This window comes from Rhincodon typus, chromosome 13 (genome assembly GCF_021869965.1).
Source record: "Rhincodon typus isolate 14 chromosome 13, sRhiTyp1.1, whole genome shotgun sequence".
NCBI lineage: Eukaryota > Metazoa > Chordata > Chondrichthyes > Orectolobiformes > Rhincodontidae > Rhincodon > Rhincodon typus.
This window is the reverse complement of record NC_063344.1, coordinates 42498736-42513741: the sequence shown is the minus strand read 5'-3', so window position 1 is coordinate 42513741 and position 15006 is coordinate 42498736. Positions and strand designations below refer to the sequence as shown.

General features: G+C 39.0%; 1 protein-coding gene across 1 annotated transcript in view; it reads right to left on the bottom strand.

Moving 5' to 3' along the window:
• LOC109923958 (transient receptor potential cation channel subfamily V member 5-like) overlaps positions 1-15006 on the bottom strand; it is a 123928-nt gene that overhangs the window by 22084 nt on the left and 86838 nt on the right. Inside the window, exons 7-10 of the mRNA XM_048604609.1 lie at positions 11496-11642; positions 7948-8151; positions 4562-4648; positions 48-124 (exon numbers count right to left, since the gene is read on the bottom strand). Of these exons, the coding sequence (XP_048460566.1) occupies positions 48-124; positions 4562-4648; positions 7948-8151; positions 11496-11642 (515 nt within the window). The remainder of the gene's footprint in view (positions 1-47; positions 125-4561; positions 4649-7947; positions 8152-11495; positions 11643-15006) is intronic.

Here is a 15006-nt window from a genome sequence, read left to right as displayed (position 1 = left end):
ACTGAATCAGAACAGAAAAGAATAAATATTCAATTTAAATATCTTACATTGTAATGTGAAAAGGACCTCCAGTTACAGTGTTCCCAAAATATTTTGCTGGCCCTATGTGAATCAGTCGTGGAATCTGAAAAGATAATGAGTTGATATATCATGATAAATTTTGTGAACTACTTTTATGTAGATAACTGCATTCTAAACAATGCAGATCAAATAAGACAGAGGAATTATTCTTGGATGGAAAAAAGACCTTAATTCCAAGGAAGTGAACTAATCAATTTTACGTTAGTTTTCCCGAAAGTGTACACATCCATCTATCTAAAATGTATTGAACGTCCAATATGAAGTGCACAAATCCTGTTTGTCAGTTTTGTTACCATATTTGCTGATCAGGTCAAAGTAAAATGGTAGCAAATCAGAACTGACTGGTCATTAATGTATGAAATAAAATCAATGTAAGTGGCCAAATAAGACAGAAAGAAATTCCTAAGTACTAATGACCACTCAAAAAAAACTGTGATTAAAGAGGAGCCAACACCAAAACAAGCAAATTGAAAGGAGAGAAAAAAATACTGTTCACATGTTTGCACTGACAAATTTTGTAATATCCAAAATAGAGTTCAAAATTAAAAGAGAGAAATCATATATACTTCACAAAAATATGGTTATAATTACCATAATCTCTGGTGTTTTTTTAGTTAAAGGGCTCAACTTTTCTCAGAAGCAGGAACTTAGCTTTAATATTTTTCCTCAGTGCTGTGAATTTGAATATACCCTTAAGTACACTGCAATGCTGTCGTTGGGATCTAAGCTGGTATCATCTTTGCCTGTTAAGGTGGATTGGAAAGCTCCCATGATACTACTTCAAAATGAATAATGAATTCTCTGGTAAGTACTTTGGGACTGCAGACAGGGGTCTGGGATTAAGGGAGGTGGAGCAAGGGACTAAATTGGGAGGATGGAGTTTCTCAGCATCCACTCCCACCGGCCTAGTCCAGTTCCTCAATCGTGCACAAACAAGTGAATTGATCATTAAATGACCTCTTAGGGGCGTTCATTGGGGCCAGGACAGGAAACTGGAGCTTGGGCCTTCCTATCTGGAAGTAAACTCAGGTTGGGACAGGACAGTGACAAAGTTCTGACAAGCTGCCCCCACATCATTAAGTTACCATCCCATCTCAAGATTCACCATCTCTGGGACTGGGTCATTTCGTTATATCCTAAATAATGGACAAGAAAAATGAAAATAAATTAGTTAACTGGCAATGGTGCAAAAATTCAGCGGGTCTTGATGCAACTGTGGAAAGAGAAACAGATTTAATAGAGTTGATTTTCCAAGGGTAATCAGGGCCTTGACATCAAGGTCATATTAGGATCCTGAAACTGCCCATGGTGCCAGTGTGTCCACCAGCACCACCTTTATGCAGGCAGCCTCTTAATTGGCCACTGCCACACTGGCCATCCTATTAAGGATGGGGAGTGGATGTTCAAGGCTGCCATGCCCATTCAGATGCTGCAGTAATGTAAGACTGGCAGCTTCACCAGGATACAATCCCCATGTCTGAGAGCATGTCGTCTGAGTAGAATCCTTGAAGTCATGACAACATCCTTCAGCATGAGGCATATCACTCACTCAGTCTGACAAACCTACTAGAATTTTAATGACAATATAACTGGTAGAACAAATGACAGAAAGCTAGTGAATGAGATATCTTTGGATTTTCAGAAATTTTTTGATAAGCTCCCACAAAACAGGTCAGTGTGCAAACTTAAAACACATGGGATTGTGGGTAATATGCTGATATGGACTGAGAATTGGTTATCAGACAGAGAGAGAGTCGGGACGAGAGTAGTGAAGTTTGATTGAAAGGCAGTGACTAGTGGGGTACTGAAGCAGTCAGTGCTTAAGCTCCAGCCATTCACTATATGCATCAATGATTTGGATAAGAGAATCAAATGTAATATTTCTATGTTTGCTGATGACACAAAACTAGGTGGGATTGTGAGTTGTGCATAGAATTTAAAGAAGCTTCAAGATAATTTTGATAGGCTGAGTATGTAAATGCATGGTAACATTAGTTAAATAGTGATAGATTAGGGATAAGTTGATTTACAAAGGGCTATGGGTGTCCATGTACACCAGTCATTGAAAGAAGGCATGTAGTTAGGAAGCGCACAGCACGTAGTTAGGAAGGCAACGGATACGTTGACCTTAATCGCAAGAGGATTTGAGTTTAGGAACAAGAAAGTCTCACTGCAACAGTACAAGGCCTTGGTGACACCATACCTGGAATCCAGTTTTGGTCTCCTTACCTAACAGATATATTTACCAGAGAGGGAGTACAGTGAGGTTCACCAGACTAATTCCTGGAAAAAGCAGGATTGTCATCCGTAGAAAGGTTGAGTCAACTAGATCTGTATTCAATGGGGTTTAGAAGAATGAGGGGAAGTCTCGGTGAAATATATTAAATTCTGACAGAGCTTGATGCAGGGATGATGTTTCCCCTGTCAGGCACTTTTGGAACAAACGGCCGTGGTTGCAGAATTCGGGACAGGCCATTTAGGACTGAGAGGAGTAGAGATTCCTGCAGTTAGAAAGTGGTGAACATTTAGAATTCTCCACCCCAGATGCCTATGGATGCCAAGTCACTGAATACATCTAAGAAAGAAATAGATAAATTTCCAGACAATAAGAGAGCTAGAGTGTAGCATTGAGTTGGAGAATCAGCCATGATCATATTGAATTTCTTCATGCTACTGACTCTATATTTAGCTGTGCAAGTTTAAGGAAAATTTTCAGTTGGAATGCTGAGCTCCAAAATGGCAATGTTGGCATAAAATTGACATAATGCACTGACTGTCATCACTGTCTGTCTACTCTGCATACATTAGGAGTGGACATCGTGTGGCCATACTAACACTCTGACCAGGATGTTATTCAGTGCAACTCTCACCAGAAATGTATGAATCCAAAGTGGTAACTATTATACCACAAGTAAGGTTGCTACATAACTAAATTTTGCAGCCCTTATTGTTTGGGGGAGAGAAGGCAAACCAGGACATACAGCAGTAGTCATTGTATACTCTGTGAAGCAGTCAGAATTTGAAATTGTGGTTAACAATCCATTCAAAAGCTTCAGCTGATGCAGTGCAAGCATTCTAATTCCACCAGTAATGGGCTGAGTAGCAGGGGTTCAGTATATAGACAATGGTCTGACGTGGATGACCACAGTCACAATTTAATTGTTCCTCATGTTCACATGGCCTGTGCTTAAGCAGTTGAGGCCTATCCAGACTTTCCACAGAACATTGAAATTTGAGACTGCACCAATCAGCTCAGTTAGCTGGTTGTGGTTGGTGATGTTGCAATTAAACCAGAAGTGTGTCATCAAGAGGTAAGGCTATTGTCAGTTTTAAAGGTACGGAATATTTTTAAAAAATTATTCATGACATGTGGGTGTTGCTGGCTGAGCATCATTTTTACACCATCTCAAGTTGTGCAAGAGACAGTAGTGGTGAACTGGCTTCTTGAACTGCTGCAGTCCATTTGGTATAGGTAGACATACAATGATGTTGGAGAGGGAGTTCCAGGATTTTGACCCAGCAACACTGAAGGAACAGCAATACTATTCAAGTCAGATTGGTGAGTGGCTTGGAAGGCAACCAGTAGGTGGTGGTGTTCCCATGTATCTTAAATCCCTGTCCTTCTAGATGGTAGTGGTCGTGGGTTTAGAAGGTACTGCTTATGAAGCCTTTGTAAATTTCTGCAGTGCATCTTGCAGATGGTACATACTGCTGCCACTGAGTTTTGGTGGTGGAAGGAGTAGATGCTTGTGGATGTGGTGCAATTAAGCGGGCTGCTTTGTCCTGAATGGTGTCAAGCTTCTTGAGTGATGCTGGAGCTGCACCCATCCAGGCAAGTGGGGAGTATTCAATCACACTCATGACTTACGTTTTGTAGATAGCAGACAGGCAGGCTTTGGGGATTTAGGAGGTGATTTACTCATTGTGGGATTCCTAGCCTCTGACCTGCTGTTACAGCCACTGTATTTTTATGGCTCGTCCAGTGTGTTACAGTGGGGTCCATGGATTTCAGGCAGTGTATGGAGTTTTGTTTAAGTTCCTATCCTAAGGGTGGTGCTTCATTACCCTGAAAGAACACTCCTGTCCGACAACTAACATATATCCTGTGGCCATCAGGAGATTCAATATGATGCTCTCACAGAAAGCCACTTGAGCCGTATTGGTCTCAACATCCCAGAAATAACCCTCATGACTTCCCAGTGGTTGTCTACCACTAGAAAGGGAGACAGCAACCTGCATACAGTCCTGCATTTAAAGTAATTTTCCCAACCTGAAATCTTGTGATCTAATCCTGTGAAGAAGGCAATTGAATCCTGGCCAGCAAGTTCCCAGTCCAAACAGAAGTCAGTGACAATTCCATAATAAGTATATCAGATTCATCTCCTCTGCACTATATTTCTGTAGAATTTACACACAAAACAATGAAGTGTGGGGATAATCATCAATGTATGTCTTTAAGCCAGCACGGTGATTTACATACCTCAGTAACTAGGATCAGAACAGCACCCACAACAGTCAGAATTTCCCCTGCTAATCGAGCAAAATCTTCAGCAGAAGCATAAGCTTCCTGCAATAATAAGAGTCCACAATCAGAATTAGAATCTTTAATGCTTCATCAGTAATAATTGTTCATAGTTTATTTAGTCCAGTAATATTCAAAGGAAGAGCTGTCCTTATTCCATTTTCACTTCTTCTAGCCCAGAAATTTCAAGCAATTAATAAAGATGGAAACCAAAAGCAGGAGGAATAGATAATTAAAAGTAACACTTTAAATATAGAGAATTCTACATGTGAGATCAAAAAATGGTAACACCATAGACTTTTCCCATAAATTTGTTTCTATAGTGCTTGACAATAATGGTGGTGGGAATGCAAGGGTGGGAGGTTAAGTTCTTGATCTTTGATAGTTTTGGTTAATATTGAATAAAAGGTTGCTGGTATACAGCTGGAGTTAGATTTGTGAATTCTTAACTGTTTAATCCTATCTCATCCACTTTCTCCATTTAAAATCTGTTAATGACATTATCAAAAAGACAGGAGAGAGGCCATTTTTGTCTGTTAAGATCATTAATAAACAGCTTGCTGTGGGTGATAGGAAAGTGAGTAGATAATTGAGGTCAATGAAAATTAGTGAGCTTATTGAGGAAAGATTAGCGATAATAGTGACTAATAGACAATTCAGTGTATTTTACCCTTCACAGTTGGTATTAGCAGTCAATGCTGAGAATCTCATAACGAAAAAGGAGAGGATAGTTTTAAAGTACGGGATAACATTTCAGGAAGTATTAACTACAGATAGTGGATTCATTGCAGCACCCTAGCAAAGCAGAGAACAAGATGATCAGGCATGGATGGGTGAGCAGTATAACCCACTGGAAAGACTTAACCTTCAGCATTCTGCTCCCCTCCCGCAGTCATCAATTATAACTGGTTATTCTGAGCAGATGGCAAAAACACCTGTCAGAATCCAGTGAAGTTCTTCTTTAAATATGTAGATTAGCCAAACTTGAAATATTACTCTGTTTCTCACTCCACAGATGCTGTCTAACCTTTTTGAGTATCTCTAGCATTTTCTGTTTGTACTTCAAATTTCCAGCCTTGCAGTATTTGGCTTTAGATTGTGAGAATTAGCTGAACATAAAATTGCCTTGTAACCCACTGAGTTATATTCGAGAAGGCAGCTCATCACTACCTTCTCATGGGCAATTAAGTTGAACAAGAAATGCTGACTTTACTTGGGACATGGACATCCCATGAAGAAAAAAAGTGACAGAACAGGTTTCAAATTGGAGCTACAAGTTTAGAATACACTATAAAAGTTGTGGCGTAGTCGCAGTGTCCCTACTTCTGCAATGGGAGGCCCAGGTTCAAGTGTCACCTGTTCCAGAGGAGTATAATAACATCTCTGAACAGGCTGATTAGAAAAGTAGGTTAATAAAATAAAATAAAAATTAAAAGTTCACTGAGATTTTCAAAAATGCAATGTTACAATGAACTACAAGCAATGTTTAATATAATTATACATGGTGCATTTCCACCTCGGATTACACAAAATAACATCATGCTGGAGGAGATTACCAAATTCTGCTATCTCACAGCCACAATGCCAGACAACTTTCCCTTGATACAGAACTTGACATACTGACAAAAAGCAACTACTACCTTTGATCGACTCATGAAATGCACATGGAATAACATCAAACTGATCCTTGGGACAGAGCTGCTTATTTATAAGACCTGTGTTCTCAGCACCTTGTTATCAAGCTGTGAAACACAGAAATCCACAACTGTCAAAGAAAGAAACTGAAGGATTTTCACCTTTGCTGTTAATCTGAAGGACAAAATCGTAAATGTGACAGTTATGTCAAAGGCAGAACTCCCGAATTTGCTAGCACTCATCAAACACAGGAGGCTTTGTTGGCTTGGGCATGTCCACAGATTAGAAGAGATAAATCTTACACCTGAGATCTCCTTTATAGTGAGATAGGCCAAGTCAGCTGACCAGTGGGACGCCCAAATCTCCACTTCAAGGATTCTTGCATATACGACACAAAGGCCCTAAATATTGACTATCAAACTTGGGAGTCAATAGCTGACGAAAGAGGTGAAAAGTGAGACCTGTGGGTTGGTGTGCACCACCACACCCATTGCCTTGGCAACTGATCCAAATACCATCTCACAATGATATTTGGAAACTTTACGTACAGCTTGTGCCTGCCCCTCAAGGATTAACTTCAGCCACCAGCAACTGTGCTAAATATGAAGACTCCCATCCAAAATGGATTATTTGCTGCATGTCCATCATCATTCCTAGATGAACAATGCAAGAATCATAGGCAACTACAGCAGAATTCTAGTAAATATTTTCAGCTGAAGATGCAGAGCCAAATCGCTGATTGCAGTGAAACATAGTCGACATAGCTTAGACAGAGGGATACAAAATAACAATGAAGAATGAAATGCTATAAACAAGAGAGGAAAGCAAATTCCAGGACATAAACATCAAATAAGAAAAGCCCTGAGAAAAATAAATCAAAAGTAATGGCTAAAAAAAAATTGAAAGCAATATTATCAAAAGAGCAAAGAAAAGGAGCACCAAGAAGCAAAGTTATATATGGATGATAGTGAATTAAATTAGCGATTGTAAATCAGCAGCCCCTTTTATATCTTTCTTGATCTCTATTTCAGAAGAGATGTAAAATAGGTGACCAGTATATCAACATTTATTTTCCTCTTTGCACAATCAAAATCTACCTCAAGACATAGAAAGACAATAAAAAAGGAAATACAAAAGAACAAAATGTGGAGGGGTATGTTTGACTGGCATAACCTCTAACTGCTGATCATGATTCCAGAGCAGCAACACTGGAGAAATGTTTTTGCCTGGATGGATGCATTTAGAAAAGAAAACACTGAAAATGGAATACATCAGTTGGGAACCTGACATGAGTAATATCTATAAAAGTTATTTTAGGAGCTTGCTCTATCTATTTCCTCTTTTTCTATGGAATCCTTGAGGTGTCCTGTATCCTTCCTTTCCACAGTGGCTTCCATTCTCTGAATAAAATATCTAGCAATAATCTCATAAAACTGTGTCTGCAGAAAAAACAGTTACAAGCATAATTTTGTAAAATTAACGACCTTGCCATCTAAATTTTACAAGATCTTCAACGAATCCAACTGTAACATTTTAAATGTTTATTTGCTCTGGTATCTCCAATTTCTGAACTGTATGATATTTAACTTTGATAATCCAATCCATTACAATTGTTCTTTCTGTATCAACTGTATTCGGCTGTTTAATTTTATTAATAGTGGAAGTTGAAAAACTGTCATTTACACAGGAATCCTAATATTTGTGCTTACACTGAGTGGTTTTGGAACCATGATAGTGATGTTGTCCCCATCAGGGCCTGCTGGCGTAAGAGGACGGTACACACAGCAAACTGTAAAAATGATCGTGTATAAAAAGTAAAGTGCAGTCCACAGCAAGAAATACTTGAAGCCATAATTAGTCCACTTGTGATGAAGCACTTCTTTCACTGGAGTAATCTTTAATAGTTTCCGAGCCTATAAGAACAAAAATAATGTTACTGTTACCACTTGCAATTTTACAAGGATCATTTGTATTTTCATATTGAACACCTGAAATATCAAAATATGCAATAACATTTTTGCTTTTACATAGGACTTAGAATGTAAAAAAACATGACAATGTATTTCACAGAGGAGAAAAATAAGTACTGAAGTAGAGGAGTTTGGCAAGGGATGGAATGCCAATCATTAGGTCATAGAACACCATATGGAGCTAAGCAGCTGAATGTATACACGATAAGAACATTATTAAAATTAACACCTTGAGAATGGGAAGCCAGTGTTGGTCAGCAGGGATTGAAGTGAGGGCAGGTGGAATAAATAGGACTTTGACAACAAATTTCAAGTGCTTTGTGTAAAGGAAGGACCTTAGTAGGCTAGCAAGAAGGACATTTGAAAATCAAGTCTGCTGGAGATAAGGAAGGGTGATTTGGTGTTGGTAAGAGTGAGAGCAGTATGTGAGGAGGGAGAAATTCCATGTTGTGGAAATGCACATAATGATAGTGTAATTGTGGTGCTTATTAATATACAAGGTTTGGAACTCAGCATGAATGAACAAGTGAGAATTTGCTTTGTTAGTGCCCTGCTGTGTTCCACTTAGATTTTTACAATTCAGATCTTAAAAAGGACATTTTACACTTAAAAGCAGGTATGGCAGAATCCGTGGAGAGGAATCAGAGTTAACATTTTGGGTCCAGTGACCCTTCCTCAGAACTCGACCTGAAACGTTAACTCTGATTTCTCTCCACAGGTGCTGCCAGACCTGCTGAGCTTTTCCAGGAATTTCTATTTTTTCTTTGATTTACAGCATTCACATTCCTTTCGGTTTTCATTTTACACTGCAAGTACTTGCACAAGAGAAGGATGCAATGGATTAATGTGAAATACATGGATATCACATCAGTAATTGCCTTTCAAGGTACAAATTTATTATTTTTAATTTTAACAAATAAGATAAAGTTGCAGAAATAAAAGATTTCACATGCAGCATGTGTCAGGCAAAGCTTCCATGACAAGCTACATTGTTTTCATTAGCCACACATCTCTGTTTCATGTTAAAAGTTCATCTTTGTTCAGGCAACTATGTCACTTCAGAAAGTAGAACACTGTAAGCCCCAGCTCAGAGATTGACACCACATGTGCTTAGTAGGAGTGATTCACCAATGTAAATCACCAAACGTAAATGTGTACGAATGAAGGAAGGAGGAAGCAATGTTGCAAATGCCAGCTAGCTGGTGGGGGAAATCATGTATCAACACTGTTGTAATCAATTTACATTCATACACTGAAGGCCCAGGCTACCAAAGAGGGTTGTTAAACCTTACCAGTCCTGTTAGTTGCAAAGAGCAGTAAGAATGTGCTCTATGTGTTAGAACATGAACGAGTCCATTTCTCATCAGCCAGGACTGCAGAAACTATTCTAACCAGCGTGGGACAAGTATTCAGTCACATAAACAGGTCTTTGGCACCCACCATTATGAAGCTTCTGTTGACAGTTTCCTTAGAAGCACACATTATTATGGAAGTCAGGCGGTGGAGGGACTGGAGGATGGTAGGGGACAGCAGTGACAGGAGTATTCAGATTGCCACTAACCTTTTGCATATTATGCCCTTACAGACACATTGAAATATAACCTTTCAAATTGACTACACTGGAGAAACCATTGGTGCTCACTCTCAAGTAGCAGCATAGCACCACTTACCACCACATCATGTGAGACTGGCTTTAGATCTGGGAAGACAAAATTCCATTCTGGTTTGTTAGGCTCTGAGATGGCTGATAGGTCCAATCCAATTTGCAGTTCTGCCACATGCGGGGCAGGTTTCTGTAGGTGAGGTGTTTGGAGCTTTGTGCATTCTTTCTAAAACCTTAAATTCACCTCTGTATGATTTCAAAAAGCATCTCAAGGTGATTGGTGCCTTCCCAAATGAACCATTTCTATTCTGGTTTATCACAAACCCAGGCCTCAGTGCAGAGGTCTGATGGTTTCCCATCCGCCTCAGATCCTCCATGTCCCCAAGCCACAGAGGCCAAAATCTCCCTCAAATAGCTCAACGGCAGATTTAAGTATGAGGTGAAAGTTCACTGTCCAGATATCTTATCTGGAATTTCTGGACAATACCCTCAGCAGGTCTGCGTTGTATTTGAACAGCTTAAGTAAATTATTAAATAATATCTTTTAATATATGCTGCATAAATCCATGCCAATCCTCTCTCACTGTCAAAATGTTTTTTTATATATATGTATATATATCAATGCATTTCATTCAATTGCCTGATTAAAATTACTGGTGAATCTGCTTCCAACAGCATTTCAGATCATAACGACTTGCTCTGTAAAAATGTTCCTTGTAATTTCCCTGCTGGTTCTTTTGCCTGTTGCCAGAAGTCTGAATTCTGTCTTCATCAACCTGCTTGCTAATGAAAACAATTGCTCCTTATTAAAACTCATATTTCCTGTTTCCTTACCTGTAATGGACATTATGCTCCCTGGTTTGTAAATGATTTCTTTTAAAAAACAATCTGTACTGCTTTAAATTCTCAGACAGTACTCTGATTTATAGTTTCAAGTACTCTGTTATGAAGTCCAGGAAATTGAACTGAGACTTACTCTAAGTTCAGAGAGAAATTATTTACAAGCATCCCTTATAAAGTGAAAGCTAGGTGTGAGGCCTGGTGATATCACTCCTGTGTTCTGGACAAAGAACTCCACACACTCTCAGGGGAAACCCTGCAATTCATCAGCACTGCTCCAAGCAACTTTTTTATGATAGTGAGTATTCGACCTCTCTTCCTCTCCTTAAGAACTAAGTGTTTCCAGGCCTAAAGTGTGGACATTAGCCCTCATGGTTTCCCACTTCAGCGCGGACCTTCAGATCTTATAATTTATTCCTGAAAATCATAACGTGCATACAGAAGTTAGAGAGATTTGTGTCTCGTGTTCTCTGGAGTCATGTTTTGTTTTCATTTACTTCATTATTCCTCTGTATGGTCATATTCTTATAGTCCACACACTTACCTGTTGTATCAGCGTTAACGTTCAAACCATTAACCATCAATCGTTGTTGTATATCATGACATAAAGTTTCCGTATTTTCAAGAAGAAACTGTCAATCACATTTTATTTTCCCTGTTTCTGGGACTGCTCACGTTGCTTCATCCTCTATTCTAATTCATTTCTGGTTACCCATTATATTATTTTCTCTCACGATAAGCACATTGTTATCTGGTTGATTCACTTGATGCCAATTCTGTCTATTTAGTTATATTACATATATTGCTATTTCTACCAGAAAGTTAGTACTTCAAAGTAACTGACCTCCTTCTTCTTGCTAGAGCATAAGATGTCAAGGACAGAGAGTTCATCACCCCATGTATCAATTCCTGTCAGATCATACAAGGTAGACGATACAGGTCCAAAGGCCCAATAGATCTGTTTTCTCTTCTTCATGAAATGACTGAACATCTGCAACAAAAGCACACAAAATGTATCTTGAGTCAGGTAAATATCAAAATATGCTACAGTTCTAATGCACAAAATCTTTTAAAAAGAAAACAAAGGAATTATTCGACTTGGAACGAATTACCAATTCAAATTGACATTAACAGACATATTAGCATTTTGTTTTATACCCTATTATTAATAGTTCGTGACTTGAAATTTGTGACCAAATCTAACAAAAATGTCAATTTTAACTAGAAGTGTGATTTGAGTAGATAAAAGAATGGGGTAAGCATTAAAGATCCCATATGCTTTAATTTGATGCGAAGGTTTTTTGAATATTTACTGAGTTCTCATGGTTTGAAAAGTGGTTATGCTTACGGCAGCAAAAGACCTGACATTTCAACTCTTCCAATACCTACAAAGGGGTGGCACAGTGACTCAGTGGTTAGCACTGCTGCCTCACAGTACCTGGAACCTGGGTTCAATTCCACCCTTGGGCGACTGTCTGTATGGAACTTGCACATTCTCCCTGTGTCTGTGTGGGTTTTCACTGGGTGCTCCAGTTTCCCCCCACAGTGCAGGCTAGGTGGATTGGCCATGCTAAATTTCCCATGGTGTTCAGGGATGTGTAGATTAGGCGGGTTAAAGGGGGATGGGTCTGGGTGGGATGCTCTGCGGGTCAATGTGGACTTGTTGCACCAAAGGGCCTGTTTCCACACTGCAGGGATCCTATGCAAAAAAAGGACAGTTTTAAACTTATGTTTTAGAGACTCTGCTTCTTTTTTGCCCAGTCTTATGGTGTGGGCCAGCTTTTGCTTGTTGTGTCCTGCTTAAGCCAGTGGTTAATATGCCTATGGGATGCCATTGACAACATGGATGCCTAATTTACAAGGATTAGTGTGGCTACTGGCTAAGCCAGCTTGAATCCAGCTGGACATGGGTCCATTTAAAGTAGCAGCGTTTGGAGACCATTTTAAACGCATGGCCAGCCTATTCCTACCAGTCCAAGTGAGTAAACTCAGACTCCTGGAGCATAAACTAGGGTTCAAAATTAATCTTGATGTTTAAATAGAATTAAATCACAGAATTCTCTGGTGCAGAAGGAGGACTTTCAGCTCACTGTGCTTCCACCAGCTCCTCAAATAAGCATCATTACCTCTTGTCAATCTCTTGCTTTCTCCCCATACATTTGTGCAATATTTTTTATCCAACTAATCATCCATTGCTCTCCTGAATACCTCAATTTGTCTAAACAAAAGTGTCAAGATACAGAAATCTGTAAGTCAGCAGCATCTTTGAAATTCAGTCAACTGTTCAACATAAGCTTCTCTTCTGTAACAGACAGATTGCTATTACACACATGTACAAGCAGGAAGTTTATAGTACAATGAAGGGGATCAAAGATTTGTTGTGAAGTACTTAATTCATAAATACTATCTGCAACAAAACAAAATTTAAACATTGCAGATGCTGGAAATTTGAAAGAAGAACAGAAGATGCAGCAAAGACTCACCAGAGTGGTAACACCTCTGAAGAGAGAGAAGCAGAATTAATGTTTCATGTTGCTAACCTTTCAGGAGTACTTCTGATCAAAAGCCATCAACCTGAAACTTCAACTTGCTTTCTCTCTCTACAGCTGTCGTCTCACGCACTGAAGTCAATCTGTAACACTGAAGTGAACATCATGCTGACTCCAAGGTGTACTTACTAAATTCTGTAAGCATAACTCAACAGTTGAAAACTTATGAGGGTGCAATTCAATCTGTCAGGATTCCACTACAAAATGAGTTGACTGATCCAGCCTCAAATCTGATGTAACTTGGCAGTTGGGTCCCTGGGCAACTTTTACTGGCTGTGATGCTAAGATGCCCACAAATAGGATTGGGGGAGGGGGGTGGGTAGGGGTGTATAGGTGGGGGCAAAGTAAAGGGAACTGAGCACAGGCTGGTGAATGCCTATGGTATTTTGGTGTAGCCAGAAAGGCAAAGATCTGGAATAGCTCTGAAACATGTGTTAAACAAGTTCCATCTGTTTGTTAATCAATTACAATTAGGGTCCAACAACTCAAATTTGTCGGATGCTGCATATACCAGGAACATCAGGAGTACAGATTGTGGCCCAAAATTCTCTGCATGTCCCTACAACAATGATGATTTACACCGAAAATAAACCATTGCAGCAAATGTTCAATTTCTCTCCTTAGAACCGGACTATAACAAGACGAACCTGTAATTTATAAATCAGTACATGTATACACAGTTCCTATCACATTGGTACAGGAAACATATACACTTATCTCAGTTAACTTAGACAAATACATTTCTTTCAACATATTGGCTCACATACAAATAATTTGTTTGAATAAACTTTAAAAGAGGAAATTCTAGAATTCTGAAATGTACTGGCAAATACTTTACAAATATAAAATACCTTATTCACAGCAGAATCAAAATATTAATAGCCTAGGAATCAAGAAATAATGTTAACAATCTCATTTTAAAAAGCAATTAAACATTAATTGATTAAGTTCTGTTCACTTAACCACAATTAGATTTTGAAACCTTAAAGAGAGACCATCATCTTAAACACAAAATATTTTATTTTGAAAAATCTGCATCCTTCAAGGCATTTCTAGCTTGTCCGCTGGATATTTTGCACTCAGAACTGAAAATAAATCTGGATCTGGATCTGATCTGCCAATTTCTGACAGATTGACTTTGAAATCAAACCAGTGCACACCACAAATAAACCAGTTAAACCAGGGAGGGTTTATTTCTGCTAGGAACTTTCTCTTCCCCAGCCTGCCTATGCTAGTTTACACCTGAAATTAACTAAGGGTGTTACACTGAAGTGCATAAGTGTCATTCAGCTTCCAGGCTACAATACCTGCAATACAATACCCAGAAAAGGATTCTGGGTAATCTAAGATGGAGGACAGGAAAAAACGTGGCTGTAAGAGCTGCTCCTTTCTCGAGGTATTTGCAGTCTTGGAGCTGATTTCCTCCAATTCTAGGAGCAACAATTGCTATCTTATAATCTGTTGTATTGTTTTGGAACTTTGGGGAAAGAAAAGTTCAAAACAACGGCACTTTAAAAAGGAGGAAGACAGACAAAGGCAGTGACTCTATGATCTGTAGATCAGCCCTCTTAAAAAGGGAGTCAATGAGGGCAAATCTTAGTCATGGGGTAATACTGCTAATAACTGTTGGGCAGGGTCTAATTTTCCGGCTTGCATTGCTACTACTTGCTGTACAAGATGTGTTCATAGTTTCTTATTTTTCTTTTAACTAGGTGACACACATCTGGCAGTTTGGTAGGGTCTTAAGAAGACTGGTATGTGCAATTCAGTATTTACAGCTGTGGAGTAATCCCAGAGATCTTTGAA